We start from the raw sequence: 22,330 nt of genomic DNA, 5'->3' as shown, positions 1-22,330 counted from the left end.
TTAATTGAGGTAGATCCATGCAAATACAAACTCTTATTCTTCTATCACACTGAAAATGTATTTGATATCCCGCTTTATCACTACCCGAAGGAGTCTCAAAGCAGCTAACATTCTCCTTTCCCTTCCTCCCCCACAACAAACACTCTGTGAGGTGAGTGGGGCTGAGAGACTTCAGAGAAGTATGATTAGCCCAAGGTCACCCAGCATCTACATGTGGAGGAGCGGAGATGTGAACCTGGTTCCCCAGATTACGAGTCTACCGCTCTTAACCACTACACCACACTGGCTCTCAATTTGTAATTTGATACAATTTGTAATTTCCTTTTCTCTGAAAATAGGTATCGGGAGGGCAGGTGAATTTGTACTTGAACCTAAAATGTAGAATTGTGTCCTGAATGTGCTTACCAAATTTCAATGAGATACTTGATTACTCAATCCAGTTATTTCCTTACAAACAAGCAACCCTATAAATGGAATGTAAAGCAGGTGAGCTTATTCTTGCTTGTTCAGCTAGTTATACTCCGCAAATTTGAAATAAAACATTCGGATTCTTTCATTGCCTGGTCATTATAACTGTTAATAAATGATTCATGGCAAAAGATTCACTATCAAAATAATATTCTTACCAAACTTAGGAAATGAGGTCATTTTCATGCGCAACACCACCACAAAGTTTTTAAGTGTCAGAACGGAGAATAATGCCATTCAAACACCCAGAACCATTTAAAGAAGCCTATTGGCCTCCTATGTTTCAAACCACGTCTGATTATTCCTCAGGAGCACCCATAGAACCCCTTTTTGTGTTCAATGAACATGTGAGAGGGCAGTGAGAACACATTTCCTGGGCATGCCCTTCTTGTACCACTGTGACATCTGATCATGCTCTCCCCAGCAGCTACACATTTGGCATTATTGCAACTCTTGTACCTCTTTACCCAGCTTGTATATCTGAACAACTGTGATTAGCTTAAATTCCCAGTCAGGTAGTGGAATGCTATACACATACAGAAGAATCTGTACATAGGGCCCCTTTCTTACTAATGCTGAATGTTTGGCCACCCAGGGCACGGTCAAAAGTTGCATGAAGGTGGGGAAGGCCTGGCCAGGACACGGGGTTTCCTTTCCCACCTCACATGTTCATTGAATGTGTGAGGGGTGTTGAATGAACACCAGTTTTGTCTCCGGTACAACTAAGCCAGAAAATTCTGTATTTACTCGAATCTAATGCCAAATTGCATTGTGAAAATTAAGGTTCGCATGAGATTCGATCGCACATTTACATTCGCCAGCAAATACTTTTTTGGGGTTTCAAGGCTGTGAAAACTTGAAGTGTACATTAGATTTGATGTCACATGGTAAATTCCAAGAAAATTTCTCGCATTTTTTACTTTCTCATCGCAGCTCCCCCCCACCCCCAAAAGAAGGCGTTTTGCAGGATTTTCTCCTAAATTCTCTATCACAGCAGCAAAAACAAAGCACTACCTTGTGGGTGGAGGGGGGAATGCAGTTTGCTGCTGCCAATGGTGAGTTGCTGTCCTCCCTTTTTTTTAGAAGTCTCCCCCCCCCCCCAAGAAATTTAGTAAAGTCCCTTCTTCTCGGTTTTTCTGCTCACACATAGGGTGGAGAATTTCAAGGGGACATTTGCACACAGGTCACCACTATACTGCCCTCTGTTGTTCTAAACCATTCAATTGGTTTATGTACTCAATATGCATGTAAGAGGTGCACACCTGTTTGGGGAAAGGGAGTGATTCTCCTGTGCTGATAACGCCCTTATCTTTGTCACAAGGTGCAAAAAAAAAAATAACCACAGGAAGAATTCATTGCATACATGCACACACAATTACTTGGAAAGTATCCATTAACCTTGGACCTTGTTGTTCAGCTGAGATCTCTTTTGCTCCACTCCTACTGAATTCCGGGTTTTTATTCCTGCTGCCCTTAGTCATATAGTCATGTGATGCCATAGGCAGGATAAAAACTCTTGCTACTTGCTGGCAAATGCCTAAGGAAGTAATTTTGGGTCTTGGTGGATGAAACCCATCCATCTCAGTTAGGAACAGGGTGAGATCTTTCTGAGCCTTTCTTGAATAAGCATAGTGGCCATGTACATACCATCAAAAAAGATCCAGATTTGCATAACATTTGTATATACTAACATATACTTAGATGCAAATTTAGAATTATCACTATAATTTAAATGGCTATACAATACATCACACCATACTGGGGAGGACTGTGAACCTTTGCTCCTGCTTAGTCTACTGTCCAGATACTTATTGCTGAAGGGCAATCTCAGGGCCCTTTCTAATCATTCTTCTACTACATATTTTGGAAACTTGCTTGTTTGCTATGTATTTGGACCGCCTAAGATATCATAGCCAAATTTTGCACAATGGTTCCTGAGATCAAGGATCCGGTTTCGTTTATTTCTGGATACAATTGGATGCCATTTTGAATCAAAATTCTGAATTAAAATTCACTGGTTTTAACCACTGATTTTCAAAACAACACTGAATTTTTGGTTTATTGGAATTCCTGAGCAATGCCAGGTACAAGGCTGCTACTTATCTTTGAATTAGACTTGGACTAGACAAATGTTCAAATGGAAGAGTCCTTCAAACAGAGTACTGTTTACCGACAGTCTTTCAAATATGGAATTGCTTTCTGTAAAGTGCACATTGCGGAGTCTCAGAAAAACTGGGCTTCTTCCAAGAGTTCCGTAATTCTCAGAAAGACCCAGCCTGCAAAGATCCTGCACTGTCGCCTGTTCTTTCGTTTTATACTTTCCTTTCTCTCCCACTTTCATAAACTTACCAAGACTTGGGGTAAGGGGAACAGAGCACCAGGGAGGGGCTTGCAAAAGCTGACTACTTCCCTGTGTTTGGCCAAAAAAAGAGTCTTACGGGTATGCTTAGAACTTGCATTGTTGCTGGGAGGTCTGGGAAGTGTAGTTTAAATATGGAAGAATAAAAACAACAACTGTGGAATTCTCAAGAGTTCACATGGGGAATGCAAACATGGAGCATGCTCAGAAGACTTTGTTCCGGATAGTGAAAAGTAGTTTAGAAAATGGTCCTTGCTTCCTTTGGGTGCCATTTCCCCTCCTCACAAGCTTGTGAGTGAGAAGGAAGGGATCTGGCACCAAAGGCTGGTGCTGAGCCATTATGATTGGTTGTGATGGCATGCAAAAAGTATGATTCAACAGCTCACTCGCCACTCGGTTGCTAAAGTTTGCCCTTTGATGTGTTCTTATTGCCGTGGTCACTGGCGGACGAGGGTGGGGGCAGGGGAGGCGGTCTGCCCCGGGTGCCATGGGGGGAGGTGACATCGCGGCTGCCCCTGCCCCCCCAGGATGCTCGGCACTCGCCGCACATGCCCTGGGACGCATGCCGCATGCCGCTTGCCGTGCACCCCCCACATGCACCACGCCCCCTGCGAGCGGCACACCCCTCCGGGACACGCACCAGCCACGTCCCCGGATGTACGCTACTCCTGGTGCCGGAGCAGGTAGCTTCGCCACTGGCTGTGGAGTGCACATGCAGATGACTAAAGAGGTGCAAAAATAAAATAGCTTTAATTTGACCAGTCAGCAAGCAAGTGCAGTGTGTATGAAAGAACAACCAGTAGCAAGGTTGAAATGCAGAAACAGCCAATGTGGTGACCTCCAGATCAGTGTTTCTCAACCTTTTTTGGGCCACGGCACACTTGTTCTATGAAAAAAAATCCCGCGGCACACCAACTCTGTGCCGCCCTATATTTTGTTTAGTTTGGAGGGGAGACGTAATCATTACACACACGGGTGCAAAAAGTGCATGGTGTAAAAGTTGGAGTTTAATGGCAAAAGACTGTTTAGGGGTTCCTTTGTGGGTCTGTTCTGCATTATGTCCTTGGCAGAGCCACTCGCCGCCTTCTCCCCGTGCGCGCAGCCCCGGCGGCGGAGTTTCTGCAGCGGAAGGGAACAAATGACGGACCGACCTCCGATCGGTCCCTGTCTGTGTGGGCTGGGGCTTCTTGGTGAGGCTCCCTTTTGAGGCTCCCACATGCGGCTCCGGAGCCGCGGGTTGCCGACCCCTGGGCTAGCAAGAAGAGCACCTCACCTTCTGCAGGACTCCTTGCCGAAGAGGCCGCTCACTCCCGCGCCGACCAAAAAACTCCCGGGCGCCGCCAGCAAGAGGAGCGAGAGTGAGTCAAACAGCCGCGGTGGTGGCTGTTGAGAGCTGCGCTCGCCCCGCCCCCGTCGTGACCCGGCCGGCTTCCTTTCTGGCAGGTCAGCGGCCCTAATGGTGGCCGCCAGTCACGTGACAGGGCAGCAAATCGCCCTTCTCGTTGCCAGCGTCTCCCGGCACACCAACCAGCGTCCCGCGGCACAGTACTGTGCTGCGGAACAGCGGTTGAGAAACGCTGCTCCAGATGACGTTGGACTACACTTCCCATCATCCCTGATCATTGACTGTGCTGACTGGAACCGATGGGAGCTGGAGTCAAGCAACATTGGGATGGTACAACTGTGGCTACCCCCAAAGGAGAATCTGAAGTGCTTCTCCCAGAGGAGGTAGCCCCTCCTTTATTGAACTCCACCTTTCCTTCTATTCCCCCTTTAATCCATAAAGAAGCAGAGCAGGTCATGTTTCACCTTTCTTTCTTTGCTACATCAGGAATAAACAGTCTTAACATCTTTTAACCCATAAAGAACCACAGTTGTAAGTTAGTCAGAGCCCTTCCTTTAACTCCTTTCCATTTTTTTTCTTTTAAAGAAGCTCTCCTCACTTACTCTGCAAGGACCAGGGCCTCACAGCTCCACAGAACATAATGAATGTTCCCTATATTAAACCACCACGGCTCAGGAATATACTGTATTTTTTACATCTATTTCTTGTTCTCATAAACCTACATGGGAATGTAATGTGGAGTATTGACCACAATCTTTTACAAATAAAAAAATACAGCCGTTGTTTTCATGTACAGTATTCATTTCTTATAGCCTTAGTTATTAAAGTGGGGCGAGGGGAGTGGGCAAAATAGATGAATGGAATTAAGCCCCTGTTACTGAGGTAGCTCTCACTAAGAAATACATTGCTACATGCTTCCTAAAATCAAGTATTGCTGTATCGTGGATTTAACTCATTTTGTACAATAGACCTCTGGAGACTAATAGCAAAATTCTGCTTTCTGTAGCTATAGAACATTACACAAATGATATCTCCGCCCTCCCTGAACTCCTTTTCTCTTATGATTAAAGCTTGGCAGCCGTAAATTTCCTATATCAGTGTGTGGAATGAGCATACTGCTTCATGCAGCTCAGGCTGCATACCCACTTACCTTTAAAGCACATTCTTTCCCTCAAAGAATTATGGGTTACACCTCACAGAGGTACAGTTCCCACCAACTGTTACCAAACTACAGTGCCCAGAATTCTTTGAGTTGGTGTGTGTGTGTGTGTGTGTGTGTGTGTGTGTGTGTGTGTGACATGCTTTGAATGCACTTTAAAGGTTTAGTGTGTAAGCAGCCTTATAGTGAAGTATTCATTAACAAAGGGCCTGCTTCTGTTGCCTCACTTTTGCAATATTTGCACGGCAGTTGGCAGCTTTAAATACTGGTCCATAGACAAGGACAGGGAGATGGGGCAAGGCCAGTGAAACCAGGGCAGAACTTGTTGGCGGGATAGGAGCAGTGCTTTTCCCCCTATAAAAATTCACACTAAACTTGGCTAAGACCCAGACCAATGAAGGTTGTAAATATGTCTAAAATATAAATGCAGATGAACTGAGCCCATACCAGAAAGGTGCTGTAATTTTGCAGTGCCAGAGGACATTTGCTCTTGGTTGCCTACATCTCCAGCAGCAGCTGCCTGAGTATGTAGGTGCTGACAGTGCAGTGGCGATGATTTACTGTATATTTCTGCATATAAGACTACTTTTTAACCTGGGAAGTATATAGCACAAAGTGTAGATTAACTTGAGCAAAAGAAAGGTTCCTGCCCCGAGGACCTTGCAACCAAAAAATGTACAAGAAGGGAAGGAATATAAGGGGTGGATGTTATATTTAGCAAGATTTTAGTCCTCTTATACTCTTTAGTAGTACAACCAATCAACATAATTTGTTATTTGGCTTCCTCAGGCCTATAAGTCATAGCTCATCAGCCCCTTTCACAGAAAGGGTGAAGCACACATCCCATTGTGGTCAATGAACAAATGATTTTTTTAAAATAAATAAATCAATTGAACCTAATGGAATTGGATTGCATTCAAGGACTCAAGAGAAGGAAATATTGGCAGCCACATGACTTGCCCACCGGGCTCTCACCTATGCCATTTGAGATTCACCGGCCAATCTGAGGAAAATGCAGAGAAAAAGACACTGGAATCTATGGCTGGAGAAGAAAAGCCATTATAAGATAAAGAGTCAACAGAAGAGGAAATGAGGTGAACAAAAGGAGAGAGAACAGCCAGCAAGGGCAAAATGAATATATGTCTCAAAACCTATTAATTGAAGCAGTAAATAATAATATTACCGTAATCATCTATAGTCTGGTTCCATGAACCACTGTATGGATAGGATCAGCGATACAGATCTCCATGATTGTAAAAGGTGTCATTTTTGTCCTCTTGCATCATCGCTGAGAGCCATGCCAAGCACCAGTACAATTATGCCAGAGCAAGGAGTTTGAAAAGGAGAGAGGCATGAAAACTTAGGGTCAAGTTGTTGGTGCTGACCCCACGTCCAATGGGCCAAGAAGCTATGAACACTGGTACAACCTGTCATCATGTTCTCCTGTGCAGTAGAAGGGAATCTAATAAATGTGTGATAGAGGAATACGTATTTGACAGCAGTGAAGGAACATAGCTTAGTGACTGAGCATATGGTCTCCGTGCAGAAGGTCGGAAGTTTAATCCCTGGTATCTCCAGTTAACAGATAGCAGGGGATGTGGAAGACCTCTTGCCTTTAGACCTGGGAGTGCAAGTGCTAGGAAGGACTGATCTAGATGGACAAATTAAGCGGCTTTGTCATGCTGGCCACATGACCTGGAAGCTATACGCCGGCTCCCTCGGCCAATAATGCAAGATGAGCGCACAACCCCAGAGTCGGTCACGACTGGACCTAACGGTCAGGGGTCCCTTTACCTTTTTACTACAAGATATTTTTCCACAACCCATTTGCCCCATGTGAGGTGTAACTTTAGCTGCCATGGAGCAAACGGCTTTGAGCAGTGTAGCCATTAATCCGCTTCACAGAACCTTCAGAATCCTTCAATAAAATATGCAAGTCATTCATTAATGAAATATGATAATGAATCCATTTGATAGCAGAAGGCTGAGGCTAGTCTGATCCATTGGTTCCCCTTTTCAGCAACTCCCAAGAGCCACCATTTATCATGCCCAAAGTCTTGAGAATCAGCAGAAGCAAGAGCATCCATGTGCTGGTCGTTTTGCACCTTGGTAAATGGTAACCAAGGGGTAAGAAACAGGACAATTGAATTCATAATACATGTATATGCAGATCAGGATCCTGATGGATGAGGAAAGATGGGCAACACAAAATAATAGTCCGTGCCAGGCCTTGATGATCACAATCCCCTTGCCATGTTTCCTTCCTTTCCTGTGACATAAATTTCAGGAGGTTGAGACAATGTACCAAGCCAAACAATAGTATCTCATTCTGGCACAGCTGTATATAAAGGTTCTCAGCACTCCCAAGAATGGACAAAACAAGTCAAATTCTCTGGGGAATTACAGCCCCTTTTATTTCCACACATTAGCACAAGGCAGGTTGAAAGCCAGCGGCAATCCTTCTCTGTGGAGTTCCTTTACATAAGGATTTTTCTGGTGCCATAAGGGCCAGCCGTGCTTGCTGTACACCATCTCCTTCAGCAGCCTTTTGCGCATGAAGCATTCCCAAAGGGAAAATGGCTGACATGCGCTTGCTTTCCTGAAGTATCTGATGGATGGCAATAATCCATCAGAGCTCAGTGTAGCTTGCTGAAGTCCTGAGGCAAATAAGATGTTCCTTTGGCTGCACTGGCAGTCAGGCAGTAACAGACGTGGCATGTGGCCAGCTTTTCAGCTTCTTCCGCTTAGAGAGTTTCTGTGTGTCCTGGATGGCAGATCCTGAGGGCTTATGAAGAAACGAAATGGTGTAAAGTTATGACTTTTCAAAGCTAATGCCCATCGATGTGGCTGAACGAGTCACATTGCTGCTTCCAAATGTAATCTTCCGAAAGCAATTTCTTTGGAAACTCCTAGTACTCAGGGAAAACCATGAGACAAAACTGTTTTAGATCGTGGCGCAAATGCAAAGCAACAAAAATATTCCTTATACAGAGGACCTCTGTAAGGCAGCCTTCCACAACCTGGTTCCCTCCATATATTGTTAGACTACAATTCCCATCACAATGTCTGGGGCTGATGTTTGCTGGAGCCCAACAGCATTTGGAGATCACTAAGTCGGGGAAGGCTGCTGTGTCAGGTAATCATATTTCAGTCTTCAGAGCGGATTAAAGTCTGTTTTAATAATGGCGGGATCAATATGTCCAAATATGAAGCGATTTGTTGGGGGCAAGCTTTGGCCATTAATAATTGTGCTGTCCCTTGAAGGCAGCCTTTAACAGAATTACAGCTGGATGAGCTTTCTGGGAAATTAGATCTTCTTGTAATCTCTCTCTTTCCTCTCTGTTTTCAGGCAAGTTCAAATCTCCCCTGTTGTTGAAAACTTTCTTTCCTTCCAAATACCATCACTTCCCCATCTCTCCCCCCCCCCAACGCCTGAGGCATGCAATCTGCACCAGCTGCCTTCCTTTGATAGCTCCAGCATGGTTTTGTGTAAGCATTTCTTCTCGGCTGCCTGCCTGTATCTTGTGAACAAAGTGGACCTACCTACCTCACAGGGCTGTTGCAATGCCAAACAAGAGAAACTACAAAGAACTTTGCCAGTTATAAGTCGCATATAATGATCCATACTTGGCTCTTCCTGATCCAATATAAGTACTCCTGTTGCCTTCAACTCACTTATCTTATGGAGGGGAGGTGCATATCATGGTTTAAGGCACTGCTCCTGTCCCCAACCTCCACACACCTGACATAGTATATCATGGACATCTGAAGAACCGCTACATGATTGGGGTGGTTGTGGTATGGCTGGTTCCTAATCATGTCAAACTCCTGCTGCTCATGCATAGGGATTCCTCTTCAGACATCTGCATTTGCAGTGCGGACATGGGAAGCCAAGGCTAGATTGATCTCATGACACTGGGTGTGGAGCCAGCAGCATGGCCATGTGGCCTTGAGGGCAGGGCCAGTGGCTTTGTGTGAGTTCCCTATGTGCAAAAAAACCCCCACACGAACAGGGTTCAAGTAAACAGAATAAAGGAAGAGGACTGGGAATAGTTTTTAAAATCTGGCCATTCCCTGTTTAGATCAAACAATGTTATGGGTCCCTTTAGAGCATTTGTCTTGTTGCTCTTTCACACTTCGTTTAGGATAGATACTACACACCTTCCCTTATTAAAAATGGGTAAACTTAATCAGCCATCCGCTTTGTGGAGAAGGAAAGGAGAAGCTAGCCACACTTTGATACAGATGAATATGCTATTTACAGAAATGTACATAAAACCAAGACTCTGATAATGCAAGCATTACTAATACTGCTATCCCATTGAAGCACATGGAATTACTCATGTTAGGTAAAGGTTACACGTGTAGATGAATGTTTAAAAATCAAAACCACACTCCATCAGAGAGGAAAAAATATCAAAGGATTACTGTTTTAAAGGCTTCACAGTAACAGAATTTTACATTCTTTGCAGCTGCTTTCAAAATGAATTTCAAACATCGTGTTAATTCCCACACCAGAAATATTTCTGATTACAATATCCTTGAAGAAATATCTGCCAAAGTATATGTCTAGTTCAAGATATGCTAATACAACGTATATTAAAGAGTGTAGAGTTGGTGTGACTCATGCAGCTCACATTTGATTTTAGTGTAAAAACCCACCTTTTGGGGGAAATATATCTTGATTTTGAAGCTAACTAGAGGGTTTTTCCATTTTTTGTTTTGCAAGGTTGTGCAGGAATAAACTACCCTCAGCAAATGCCCACAAAAAAATGAAAATTATCCATTTACCCCTAACTGTTTTAAAGGTTACCATTTATAGAAGTTGATCTCAAAGCCTTGCAAATGTAACTCGTTTGTCCTGGTTTATCAGAGGGCTCCAAAAATAGTTAACTGTAATTGAATTAAATGTAAAAATAAATTAAGGATGGCATACTTATATTACCCAATATGGCCACTTCAAACTAAGTGGATAATTTTTAAAACAATCTCTATGGTTTAGGCTGAAAGAAGCACAGCTTGTACCAGATGCAGCAATGGAAGTGTGCATAGGGACGGATGAATCTGTCAATTTCAGTTTCTCTTCTCATTTCTATAGCTGGTTGCAATTGCATGAAAACACACCAGCATTTTAGTATGCTTTCCCCTTAGTATACATATTTTTAATGCAATTTTCTTCAATATGCAGAATTTTGCAAGCACTCTAAATAGAATGTATTTCTCTTGCTGTTTTCACTGATGTGTGCATTTTAATGCATACTTTCGTCTAATATATATGCATTTTTCTACAATTTTTTTTGGCTGGAAAACTATCACATAATTGGAGAGGTGCATATGTTGAAACATAGCTGCACCTCAGCTTGCATGTTTGTTTCAGGAAGTGGAAATTAGGAAACTTTGCGTTAAAATGTGAACAAAATCAAATTACACCATAGCAGGGCTTTTATGCTGTTTCAGGATAAGGCTGTCAGTGACTCCGAGCCATGGTGGCTATGTTCTTTCTTCACTGTTTGTGGCAGTGCTTATTTTGCTCTTATGGGGCTTCCACTAAGCCCTATACCCCTTGGAGGGTGTATCTTCAGTACAGGATTGTTCCCTAAAATGGAGTTTCCTATTCTTTTTCTCTGGAAAACTTGGTGGTGGTGTAAAAGGGTGGGAGACAATGGAGAACAACCATTGTTGACAAACTTTTTCTAAAAGGCACATTTGCATGCTGTCCAACGCCTACTCTCTATTGGCTGAAAATTGTTTAATCTGTATCTAGACTAGACCATAATGTATGGACAACAACTAGCAGTTTTAGAAGAGAATAAAAATCAATACCAAACAAGAGTGGTTCCCTTTTAAATAATGCAGTCAGGATCAGTCCATTCCTCTCTGCGCGCACACAGGCACACGCACACCCTCACACAAACACACACAGATAATCTTTTTCAAAACTTACAAGAGATTTATAATCAGAAGAATACCACCTTAAATAATTAAGTTTACAGAGATTACATATTGAATCCATTTCCCTTGATATTTGCAAGTGCTCCTAATGCTTCTATATCAGTTTGATCTGACTAATAATTGTCATTATTGACATCCATTAAATGAACGGGAGCTGTAGCTCAGTTAGAGCACATGCTTTGCATGTACAAAATCCTAGATTCAGTCCCTTGCATCTCCAAGTAGGTCTGGTAAGGATTCTTTTCTGAAACCTTGGCAAGCCAGTCTCATTGTAGACCCTTCCTCAGCCTGGTGACCTTCAGACCTACAGCTCCAATGAGCACTTGAACTCAGTTGGGATTTTATTATGAATTAAATACATGCTTAAATGTCACAGAATAAGAAATGTTAGAAATGATAACAGAATAGGAGTTTATCATAGTGATTCCTACTTGGAATCAGGGGCAGAGGAAGGGGGATGCAGAGGGGGTGGTTGTGCCCTGGGTGTCACCACTGAGGGGGGTGACAAAATGCTAGGCAGCACTCACTGGGGGGCCTGCAGCACACCCGAGCCATTCATCTCTCCTGGGAGTGACATGGTGGTTTTGGTGCCTGCAGGCTCCGAGCTGCTCCAAACGGTCCGCTTGCCACCTCCTCCCCAGCTGTAGGGTGGCTGAGTGGGAGGAGGCAGGCAGACTCCTCGGAGGCCCCGCAGAGCGTCCTGCCCTGGCTGGCCCCACCTCGTGGGCGGCTGGCCACACTGCCCCAGGCTCCTGATCGGCTTGGAATGGTTATTTTTTTCTACAGAATAAAAATGTAAGAATGTCATTGCATAGCTCCCACCGCCATGTGTAGTGCCACTTTACAATATGGGATTTGCATGAAGTCATGGAGGGGGGAAGGGGAGCAAAAGCGAAGGCGGGTTGTGCAACAGCAGTGGTCATGACATGGGTGTGAGAATGGAGAGATGTTGAGAAGGGAAAGGTGATGGTTTAAAACAACAACAGAATTTTGAGCAAAAGCAGGGATGGAGGAAACTGAGAGGAAACGGGTGTCTTAAACAACAGCAGAGCTTTGAGTAAAGTACTATGGAATATTTGAGGATGCCACATCTTTTATCTCTCTCACATGAAGTAGCTGAGGAATGGAAGAGGGAGAAGTCTGAGTACAGTGAGAAGAGGGAGACACTGAAAAGGGGGGGAAGATATAGATAGGAAAAAGAGGTGATTTTAAAGAATGGCAGATGTTTGAGTAGAGCTAATAGGAAGCAACATTGGGGAGAGAGACAGTTTAAAACAAGGCTTGAGTACAGTGAGAAGGAAGTTTGGAAAGGCTCTGTTGTGTTAGCTTTTTGGTGTTCTGTGTTGTACCCATCTCTGGTTTTTTCCCTCCTTATTAAAACTGGTTTGTTTTTGGTTTTTGTTTAAAGCAACCATTCAGTATCTTCCTAGCCCTGCTTTCTTCGAATGTCTGCTGTTGTTTAAAACAGCCATTCCCCGCCTCCGCCCCGTGTCCTTCTCTTCTTGCTGTACTTAAACTTTCCCCTCTTCTTTTCATCAGCTGCCTCATGCAAGAGAAATAAAGGATGTGGTATCATGCACTGTCTTCAACATCAAGTTCCAGATTCAATGTAGTAATTTAGAACATTTTTTTTATTAACAAGGAAACTCACATACTGTATATGTACTATAGCTATCAACTGGACTTAACCTTCTGCAACTGAGCCAAGGTAACAGGCTTGTCTTAAGAGTCTATTCATAATAAAGATACAGTAACATCTATCATCATGGGGCGTGCACACAAAGGAGGCTGCAGAATAAAAGAAAGGAAAAGACATGGAAATGGGGGGTGGCCTGTGTGCAAGAGAGAGTGATAATGGTGTTTGTGTGCAAAGAGGGCTGCAGAATAGGAGAGAGGAGACAGTATGGAAATGGGTGTGATCTGTATGCAAGGGAGATTTGAGAAAAATGAGGATGGGGAGAAAAGGAATGAAGGTGAAAATGAGGGTTTAAAGGGGGATTCTATATGGCTAGGAATTCCCCTTTGATTTTGATTTCTACCCTGAAGATTGCATCATCTTGGTGTCAAAAAGTATGGGTTGCACAAGAAGACATATGCTTTATCAGCGTACAGTTTGACCAGCCATGTAGCTTTCATTCCCCTTTCCCTTCCCTATAAAGACAAATTCAAAGTGAGTTTGGTTTTCCCTGCCACTTTTAATGATGTGCCTTTGATGTTCTGCAAAACCACTGCCTTAAACATTTATATAGCCCCAAGCAGTCATAAGCTGTGTTTCCTCCTACGCTCCATAGCGACAAAATTGTTTATCCACTTTAATGTATAATCATTACGGTTCTCCACTCATGCTCATTTCAGCTCTTATATCACATCTGCTGGAGGTACTGGAACACAATTATACCTTCGTCCTCTGATGGATACTTGGTAGTATTTGCTGAGAAACTTTGGGGGATGATACACTTGGGACTATTGGCATTCAACCATTTTGACAAGAATTCCACCAGTCAAATGCACAGAATGAGAAAATAGTACCACATTAGCATACTCTGCAGCATTTATTATATTACGTTACATTACATTGCATTTTTGTCCAGCTTTTCAGCTAAACATTTTATCCAAAATAGCTCACATCAGTACAGCATTGATGAAAGAGAGAGAAGGGAAAGTGAGTGTTCTCTGGATTATGTCAGATTTCCTTGGGCTCCCTGAATTCTCCAAACCTTTGCTCACCCCCTGCAAAGGAACAATTTATCCCAAGAGCTCCTCTCCAGAGGGTGGACTTTTGCCTATCACCACCAGTTTCCCCCAGGGCAAATCCTCTCCTCAGGAGGGCTCACCAGACATCAACCTTGATGTCATTCTGGCTCCAGATTTTCCCCTCCCTTGAGCTTTAAAATCTTCTGCAAATTGCTTTTATGCAGCTTTACAATTTATTATTTTATTTTCTACTGTTTTTTTATATCTTGTGGTGTTCAAATGTTGTTGTTTGCATTTCATTTACTGTTAATTTAACTTTTGTTAAACTACCCTGGAAGCCTTTTGGAAGGGGAGTGTAGCAATTCCTTAAAGAAAAGCAATAAGTACTAAAACTGGGGACACTAAGATTCTCCTCTGTGTTATTTCTTTCCTTATACATTGGCATGGCAATGTGTGGCATGAAGTCATCACACTTAGCTTTTCTCTTACTAGACCACAATGACATCATCTTTAGAACATTGGAAGATCATAGTACTGACAGGATTAAATGGGAAGCCTACATGAGTAAGAACTCAGTTGGTAGGCTCTTAATCTCAGAGTTGTGGGTTCAAGCCCTATGATGGGCAACAGATTCTTGCATTCCAGGCAGTTGAACTAAATGACCTTTGTGGTCCCTTTCATCTCTGCAATTCTATGATTGCACATCAGGCTAGTCACTGCAGAACCTCCCCCTCCCATTATGTAGAAGGCAATGAAACCAGCAACATGGACATGATGGAGAGGGCAGGGCCAACAGGCTCATCACAACTCTCCCCTTCACACAACAGTAATCTGGGGGTGGGGGTGGGGATTACTTAAGAGGGTTGGACTGATTCCTACTTCATTGTCTTTGGAAGGTATTTGATTGATTTATTAAATTTATATACTGCCCTTCATCCAAAGATCTCAGGGCAGTTCACAAGATAAAAGCACAAAATAAATAGTTAGAAACAAAACAAGACAATAGCCCCTCCTCTCACAAACACATTTCAAAGGCCATAGAATATTAATCAGCCAAAGGCCTGGTTGAAGAGGAACAGTTTTGCCTGGGACCTAAAGATGTATAATGAAATCACCAGACGAACCTCCCTGGGAAGAGCATTCCATAAATGGGGAGCCACTGCAGAAAAGGCCTGTTCTCGTGCTGTCTCTCTCTGGACCTCTCATGGAAGATGTACATGAAGAGGGGCAGAAGATAGCCACAAAGTCTGGGTCGGTTCATATGGGGAGAGGCGGTCCTTCAGGTATTGTGGTCCTGAGCTGTAGGTAATTCTGTGACTAGCCAGCAAAGTTCATATTTGTATTTAAAATGCCTTTCCACAACATTCTCTTACCCATTAATCACAATCGGTCTTCGAGTACACAAAAGGCTCAAAGGCAATTTATGATAATACTCATGATCAATGGCTTCATAAATATAGACTCAAGTGAGAGGCAAGTAATCGCCGAACTGGAAGTTTTGCTAAAGACTTTTGCCAGGAGGCTAGTAGCATTAACTATATTCTTACTCTGCCTTGCCTCCAAGGAGCTCATCTCTTCCCTTTTTATTCTCACAATAATCTGTGAGGTTCTGGTAGATTAGGCCGCAAAAGCATGACTGGTCCAAGGTCAGCCAGTGAGCTTCATATCTGAATGAGAATTTAAACTCAGGTCTTCCTGCTCTAAGTCCTGCACACTAACCACGTGACTAAACCATGCTGACTCTGAAATAGAACCCCCCTGCTGCACCAATGATACAGCATTTTAGACCCTGAAATGCAGTTGACATCTGAGCTTAAGCAAAAAAACTAATAACTGATGCGCTTGAAGGTGAAATAATGCCAAATTTGCTGAACAAATGCTGCTTCTTCTGAATAGCTCCATGTAGCTTTGATTGACAACTTGTGGTTTCTTTGCTGTTTGTAAATTCAATCCTTGTGTTTCTTCCCAGAGCAATGAATATCATGTAATGTCTCAGCAGACTTGTATCCCTTGCAAATATGAAATAAGTGCTCTGTGCATTTTGCAACTACTTGCATGCACTTTCCAGGATGCAATTGCATTTTGACTTTGGGGTGCTTAAATTGCTGCAATGCAGGATTTGCAGTTCAGCTGTGCATTGACTTCATTTTCAGTCTTCTGCTAGAATCACCGAGTTACTTTTGCCTTTTGCATGGCCAGTGTTAGATAAAAGATTTTAGAGTCCTGAAGAAAGTGGAAGGTGAAACCCGATGAGTAGAATGATTAAGAATTAAATGTATCCCTGTGGTGGTGAAGAGCACTGTGTGAATGCTTGGCAGGGGAGCCAACTTGAATAAAATATTGTGGGAGCCCTGGTAATCCCCGCCCTGCATAACTGAACACATGATGTGATGCATGCTCACCGTTTGAATGGCAATACCCATCAACTTTGCAGGGGTCCAGCCCCCTCAAATATTTTATTGTGGGTGACGAAGCCCCCACAGCTCCTAGGAGTTGGCTTCTATGATGCTTGATTCTGGCCGCACCCCACTGAAGCACACGCTGCTGACCATTTTTAATATGGGTAATGTGCCCCTCAGTCCCAAAATGTTCCCCGCACCTGGACCACCTGTAATCACCCCTTTATTTTCCTCTTTTACACAGAGACAAGGTGCTGGAGCAACAAATGGAAAAGACAAGACATCTGGTGAGAATGGTAAGACCTGATTGGATGATATATATCATTGTGGTAGACTCTTGTCTTTGGGATAAATTGAACAGCTAGTTAGTTGTGATGTGCAGGTAGATAAGGATCCATGCCTCATGTCCTTCACCAGCATTTGTATGTGGAATGTTGCATCGGGTGCCAGGAGGACCAAGTTTCTCTAAAGGCCTTTAGGATGAACAAATGTGACCTGCAATGAAACATTTCACTGTAGAGAGCTCTTGTTCAGGGTTCCAACCAGCATTTTCCAGCGTGCTTCACTGCATTTCCTTCACACCACTCAACTTTCCATCTCACTCCTGCCCCATAACAGTTGGTTCTCATGCCATGAATATGCTTAATCCTTATTGAGCTGTTATGGGGAATGCCTTCCTCTCATAAGATATTTTTTCTGCTAAATTGTTTTTTTGAACTTATGCAAACTTTGGACCCCACCCCGCACAGCCGCCCTCTTGTGTATGGATTGTGCTAAAGGTAAAGGTAAAGGGGCCCCTGACCATCAGGTCCAGTCGTGTCCGACTCTGGGTTGCGGCGCTCATCTCGCTCTATAGGCTGAGGGAGCTGGTGTTTGTCCGCAGACAGCTTCCGGGTCAGGTGGCCAGCATGACAAAGCTGCTCCTGGCGAACCAGAGCAGCGCACGGAAATGCCGTTTACCTTCCCACCGGAGCGGTCCCTATTTATCTACTTGCACTTTGATGTGCTTTCGAACTGCTAGGTGGGCAGGAGCTGGGATCGAGCAACGGGAGCTCACCCCGTTGCAGGGATTCGAACTGCCAACCTTCTGATCAGCAAGCCCTAGACTCTGTGGTTTATCCCACAGCGCCACCTGGGTCCCTTATGGATTGTGCTATTTTGGTTATATAAGGATCTACAGTCAGAGAAAGAATTCACTGTCAGTATAATGGATTTGGTGAAGGGGATACGTGGTATGTTTCCTCAGGAGTTCTGCGTGACAACCCTGGAGACTTTTGCTGACCCAGGGCAGTAGGGCTGGCAAGGTTGGAGCAATGGGTTTCATGTATCTCAGATTCCGTACATGACTGTTGTTACACATCACAGTAGTTACAGCAAACCTGAAGCTTTTGAGTGTGCTTTTTAAAAATACAAACCATCAAACTGAGCTGCTCTGCATTTTCAGACTGACTCAGTACAAGATGCGCAAGAGTTATCTCCTGGTTTTACTTCCATAATAAGGCTGGATGACTTTCCTCGCAATGCTGTTTATATAACACGATCATGAAACATGATGTTCTTAATAAAATGAAACGATGCAGTTAAGTGAAAGAAGACAGAGCAATGTGCAGGTTTTGTGAAGCTTCTTACAAATGAAAAAGAAAAAAAGCTCATTGAAAGCAGCAGATTTTGCACCTGCGGGGAAGACTTTCACATCCCCAGGATAGCTAAGATATTCTGATCAGTTTCATTACCATCTTTGGCAAGCCTGGCCAAACATGTTTTTCAGGGTCCCTCCTTTCCTAGAAAATAACGACACTTAGCAAAGAAGTAGAGCACGTCTCCCGCATACCCATCTTCTTCTCACCCCCACAGTGATGTCACAAACATTACATTTTCCATAGCTCAGCATTCGTTGCCAATCACATCCCTTCCCACCAGCCTACATGCCTCTTCCATAATTTATAAGCTGTTACCATACAAGCAGTCTAGCATATTTTGCAAGTGGGAAATTGCAGCCGTGCCAATGCATACCAGCTTCGAAATACTCTTATCCTCCGCAAGTCTTCCCTCCCCAGCAAACAAAATTACAGTTCTGAGTTGTTGGTAGGGATGGGCTAATCTGTCTGGTTTGGTTTCTTTCACTTTCTGATTTTCCCCCATTGAAAATTCAGTTCAGCACATTTCTGGAGCAGTTTGGGAAATTTTCATTTTTTTTTTAAAGTCCTTATGAAAATTCATCAGCATTTTAGTGTGCATTTTTCCAAATATACACACACACCTCTCTATGCTGCTTTGCTGGATATGCACATTTTGGTTGGAGAGTGGCAGCACAAAATTTAGCAACATGCAAATTTGGAAGGATAGCTATGTAACATTTTGGGGGATGCAAATTTATATATTGATTTAGTTAAATAAATATAACCTGCACTTCAGTAAAGTATATCAAGGTAGCTTACAACATACAAAATCAAATCAAATCAGTATATAAATATCCACAAAATGCAATTAAAAGCATCAATAGGTCAGTTGAAAAGAAATTAATATTGTGGTGGCTCAAAATGTATATTCTCTTTAAAATGCAAACCAAACTGAATCTCTTCCCTGTTCCTAGTTGTTATGTTCACTTATTAGTATTATTTTTAAATTTAAAGTACTGGTGTGTTGTTTCCTCTGAGCATCAAAGCCCCCGTTGGATAACCGTGACTATGAGGATATAACAGTAAGAAGGATGCATGGTGGATCATCATTTCCCCTGCTTTCAAAGGAGCAGGCTAAGAAGAAAATAAGATAGAATTGCATCAGTTGCCTAGGAAAAGCAAATTTGTCTGGTGTTCCTAAGGTGGTAATGGAAGTCTTTTGAAAGAAACATGGTACATTTTATTTCCATCTTCTGCTATCTCAAGGCCAAGTACTTGATTCAAGGGGCAATCTATACCATAAAAAAATGGAAAAATCTCCACTTATGGGTGCATAGGGATGGGGCCGTCTTCATTCCCACTTCATCTGCACTGTAACACCTCATAGGAAATAAGGAAAGTGCCCCTGGAATCTGTTCCTACAGTCTCATGTCCAAAGTAGTACACGGACCTTACACATTGCCACTGCACACACTTAATTTACACTGATCTCAGTGTCGGCTGGGACATCAATGCCCACTATGTCAAGGATTGGTTGGACAATGAGGAGTGGTGGGAAGCACCAGCCAGGGAATCCCCAAGGGAGATCGCAGAGGAGAAAGGCTCAGAACCAGGGGGTTGGTGGTGAGACACTAAGGAGGAAGCTTGGGAAGAGATGCTGGATACTGAAGAGGCAACAGGGTTTAGTGAACAGGAAGAGCCCTATGCACTGTCAAGGGGAGTGCCTGATTTTAGGGAAGGAGCAAGTTTTCATAAATTGACAAACTACCCCTCGACTTCCCCACCCAATTTCAGCCAAATCATGCCCACCAAAAGTGGGTAAGGTAGCTGGCCTGTCAAGAATTCTTTCTGTAATGTGAGCACTGCCCATGGAGCATCATCACACGTAGGCATCTCCATTTGTTTTAGTGGAAGGGCAGGTCCACACAATAGTTACTTTTGTGTACACAGTGAGTGGCTTCTTTAGTTGAAGGGAGCAGGGAAGCCCTGATGAGTAGGGAAGCTCAGCGCTTTGAAGCCCTCACACACAAAAGGGACATATATATATATATATATATATATATATATATATATATATATGAATGTATTAATTAAAGATTTTCTCAAACAACAAAACATACAAAAATACAAAACACACAAAGAAAATTACAAAACATAAAAAAGAAAAAAACAAGAATACAAAAAAACCACAAAAATGCAAAAACAAAAATTCTAACTATAACCCTTATTTCCAATCTATTGACTTCCTCATTCCACCTCCTTCTGCGATTCTTTACATATCCTCCGTAGTAAACTCTAAATCTTATATAAATTCTAATTGTTACTTTAACTATACCTTAATTCTTTAATCTTTTATATCTTATCCTTTTATATTCTATCTAGATCTTACTTCTTAATTAAATTGTCCTTAACTTCTATCAATACTTATTTCACACCATTGTATTATCTACAACCTCTATTTTATCTCCCTCACTTCCTCTAATTCTAATCTATTATACGTTTATTCTTTAAATAAATTTTAAATTTCTTCCAATCTTCTTCCACTGCTACTTCACTTCGATCCCGGAGTCTCCCGGTCAGCTCAGACAGTTCCATAAATTCTATCAACTTCTTCTGCCATTCATCCACTGTTGGTAATTCTTCATTCTCCAATTCTTTGCAAGTAGAATTCTTGCTGCTGTTGTGGCATACAAAAAGAAAGTAACATCCTTCCTAGGTATTTCATCTCCCGTTATCCCAAGTAAGAAGGCCTCTGGTTTTTTAACAAAGGTGTTTTTCAACACTTTTTAAAAATTCATTATAAATCTTTTCCCAGAAGTCTCTCACTTGGGGGCACATCCACCACATGTGGAAGAAGGTTCCTTCTTGCTTTTTACATTTCCAGCATTTATTATCTTGTTTATGATAAATCTTTACTAGCAAGGGACTAGTATATTGTGGCAGTCTGGGTATCAAACTACAGAGAAAGTAGAACTTGCTCCTCACCATGTTTGGCTTAATATTAAACAAGTGGACTCTGCAACAAAATACTGTAGTATATACTCAGAAATCCTTCTCCTGGTCAGGTTTCCAACTTAGCCAGCCAGCCATACCCTCCTCCAGATTATTATAAAGGCCCAAGCAGTACAAGCCACTCCCTGTTTTCTTCTTTTTAAAATTGATATGTAATATTTAATGATTACTTAGTTGGATTCAACCCAACATTTCTAAATTTGTATTTATATACAGTATGTGAATTGTCATATAAGCATTTTATGGAAATTAGTGTCCTCATTTGTCCTCTTTTTTTGTCACACATTTCCTCATTTAGGGCAATTTATAAAGAGACATCCTATGCACTAATGGGCTGGCTTGGTATAAGGCAGCTCCCAGTGTTCCTAAAATAGAATTAGGATGAACTGATTCCCCCCCCCCCTTGGATTTTTCTTCTGTGATCTGTACCAAAGCATACTTTACTCATCTGGCTGACCTGCAGCTGAATATTTCATCAAATAGCTGTATATTTTCACTCCCATGGGCTTCTTTTACCAGCACCTCATTAAAAAGAAGTCTGCAAAGACATCTGCGTGGCAATGGTTGCACAGCCTGGCATGATCTCTCAGTGAGCTTTGCAGGAAGTTTTTGTTTCATGTATCATTTAAGATGTTCTACATTGATTCCATCAAAGCCCATCTCCTGCTCTAAACAAAGAATATGACACTAAGCACCTGTTACTTGACATAGCCTAAAACTGGTACTTTTCAAGATGAGTTGCCTGTAATGGAGGGATAATTTTAATCAAATGCAAGGAGTCTGCATAGAAAACCAAGGCCAATTAAATATTATTTTATTTCTAACTGACTGAAGAAACGTTATTTATCTGTACACACAACTGCATCCACCCAATTTATTGTCTGTATGAGATTTGTGTTGTGTTTCAAAGTACTTCTATGTGCACAAGCAAGGTTGGCAAGAGGAAGGCGAGACTGCAGCTCAGTGGCAATGTGTTGCAGGCAGAAGGTCCCAGGTTCAACCTCTGGTAGAGCTGGGAAATGCTCCTGCCTGAAAGCCCAAAGAGCTGCTGCCAATCAGAGTAGACATCTTGGAGCTAGATGGGCCAGTGTTCTTTCTCAGTATAAGGCCATTTTGCTATGTTCCTCGTATAAAGTTTCCCTTCTGAGTTATGTCCCCAGGGTCAAGGTCTTACCCACAAGTGGATAAAATATGAGGAGTACTCAACAGAACAAATGGTTAATTGATGGATTTATTTATTTATTTTTAAATGCCAAGAGGGGAAAAAAGGGAAAACTCATAAGAATTAGTGGTGGGTAGAGGAAGACAGCTGTCAGTTTCCTC

At 42.6% G+C, this 22,330-nt stretch overlaps 1 protein-coding gene across 1 annotated transcript in view; it reads left to right on the top strand.

Moving 5' to 3' along the window:
* The window catches only part of PCP4 (Purkinje cell protein 4), a 47,935-nt gene that overhangs the window by 4,860 nt on the left and 20,745 nt on the right, over positions 1 to 22,330 (top strand). The window contains exon 2 of the mRNA XM_035115802.2: positions 16,621 to 16,672. Coding sequence (XP_034971693.1) covers positions 16,621 to 16,672 — 52 coding nt within the window. The remainder of the gene's footprint in view (positions 1 to 16,620; positions 16,673 to 22,330) is intronic.

This window comes from Zootoca vivipara, chromosome 4 (assembly GCF_963506605.1).
Source record: "Zootoca vivipara chromosome 4, rZooViv1.1, whole genome shotgun sequence".
In the NCBI taxonomy this organism is placed as follows: domain Eukaryota; kingdom Metazoa; phylum Chordata; class Lepidosauria; order Squamata; family Lacertidae; genus Zootoca; species Zootoca vivipara.
Note: the sequence above shows the minus strand (reverse complement) of the source record. Positions and strands in the feature narration are given on the sequence as shown.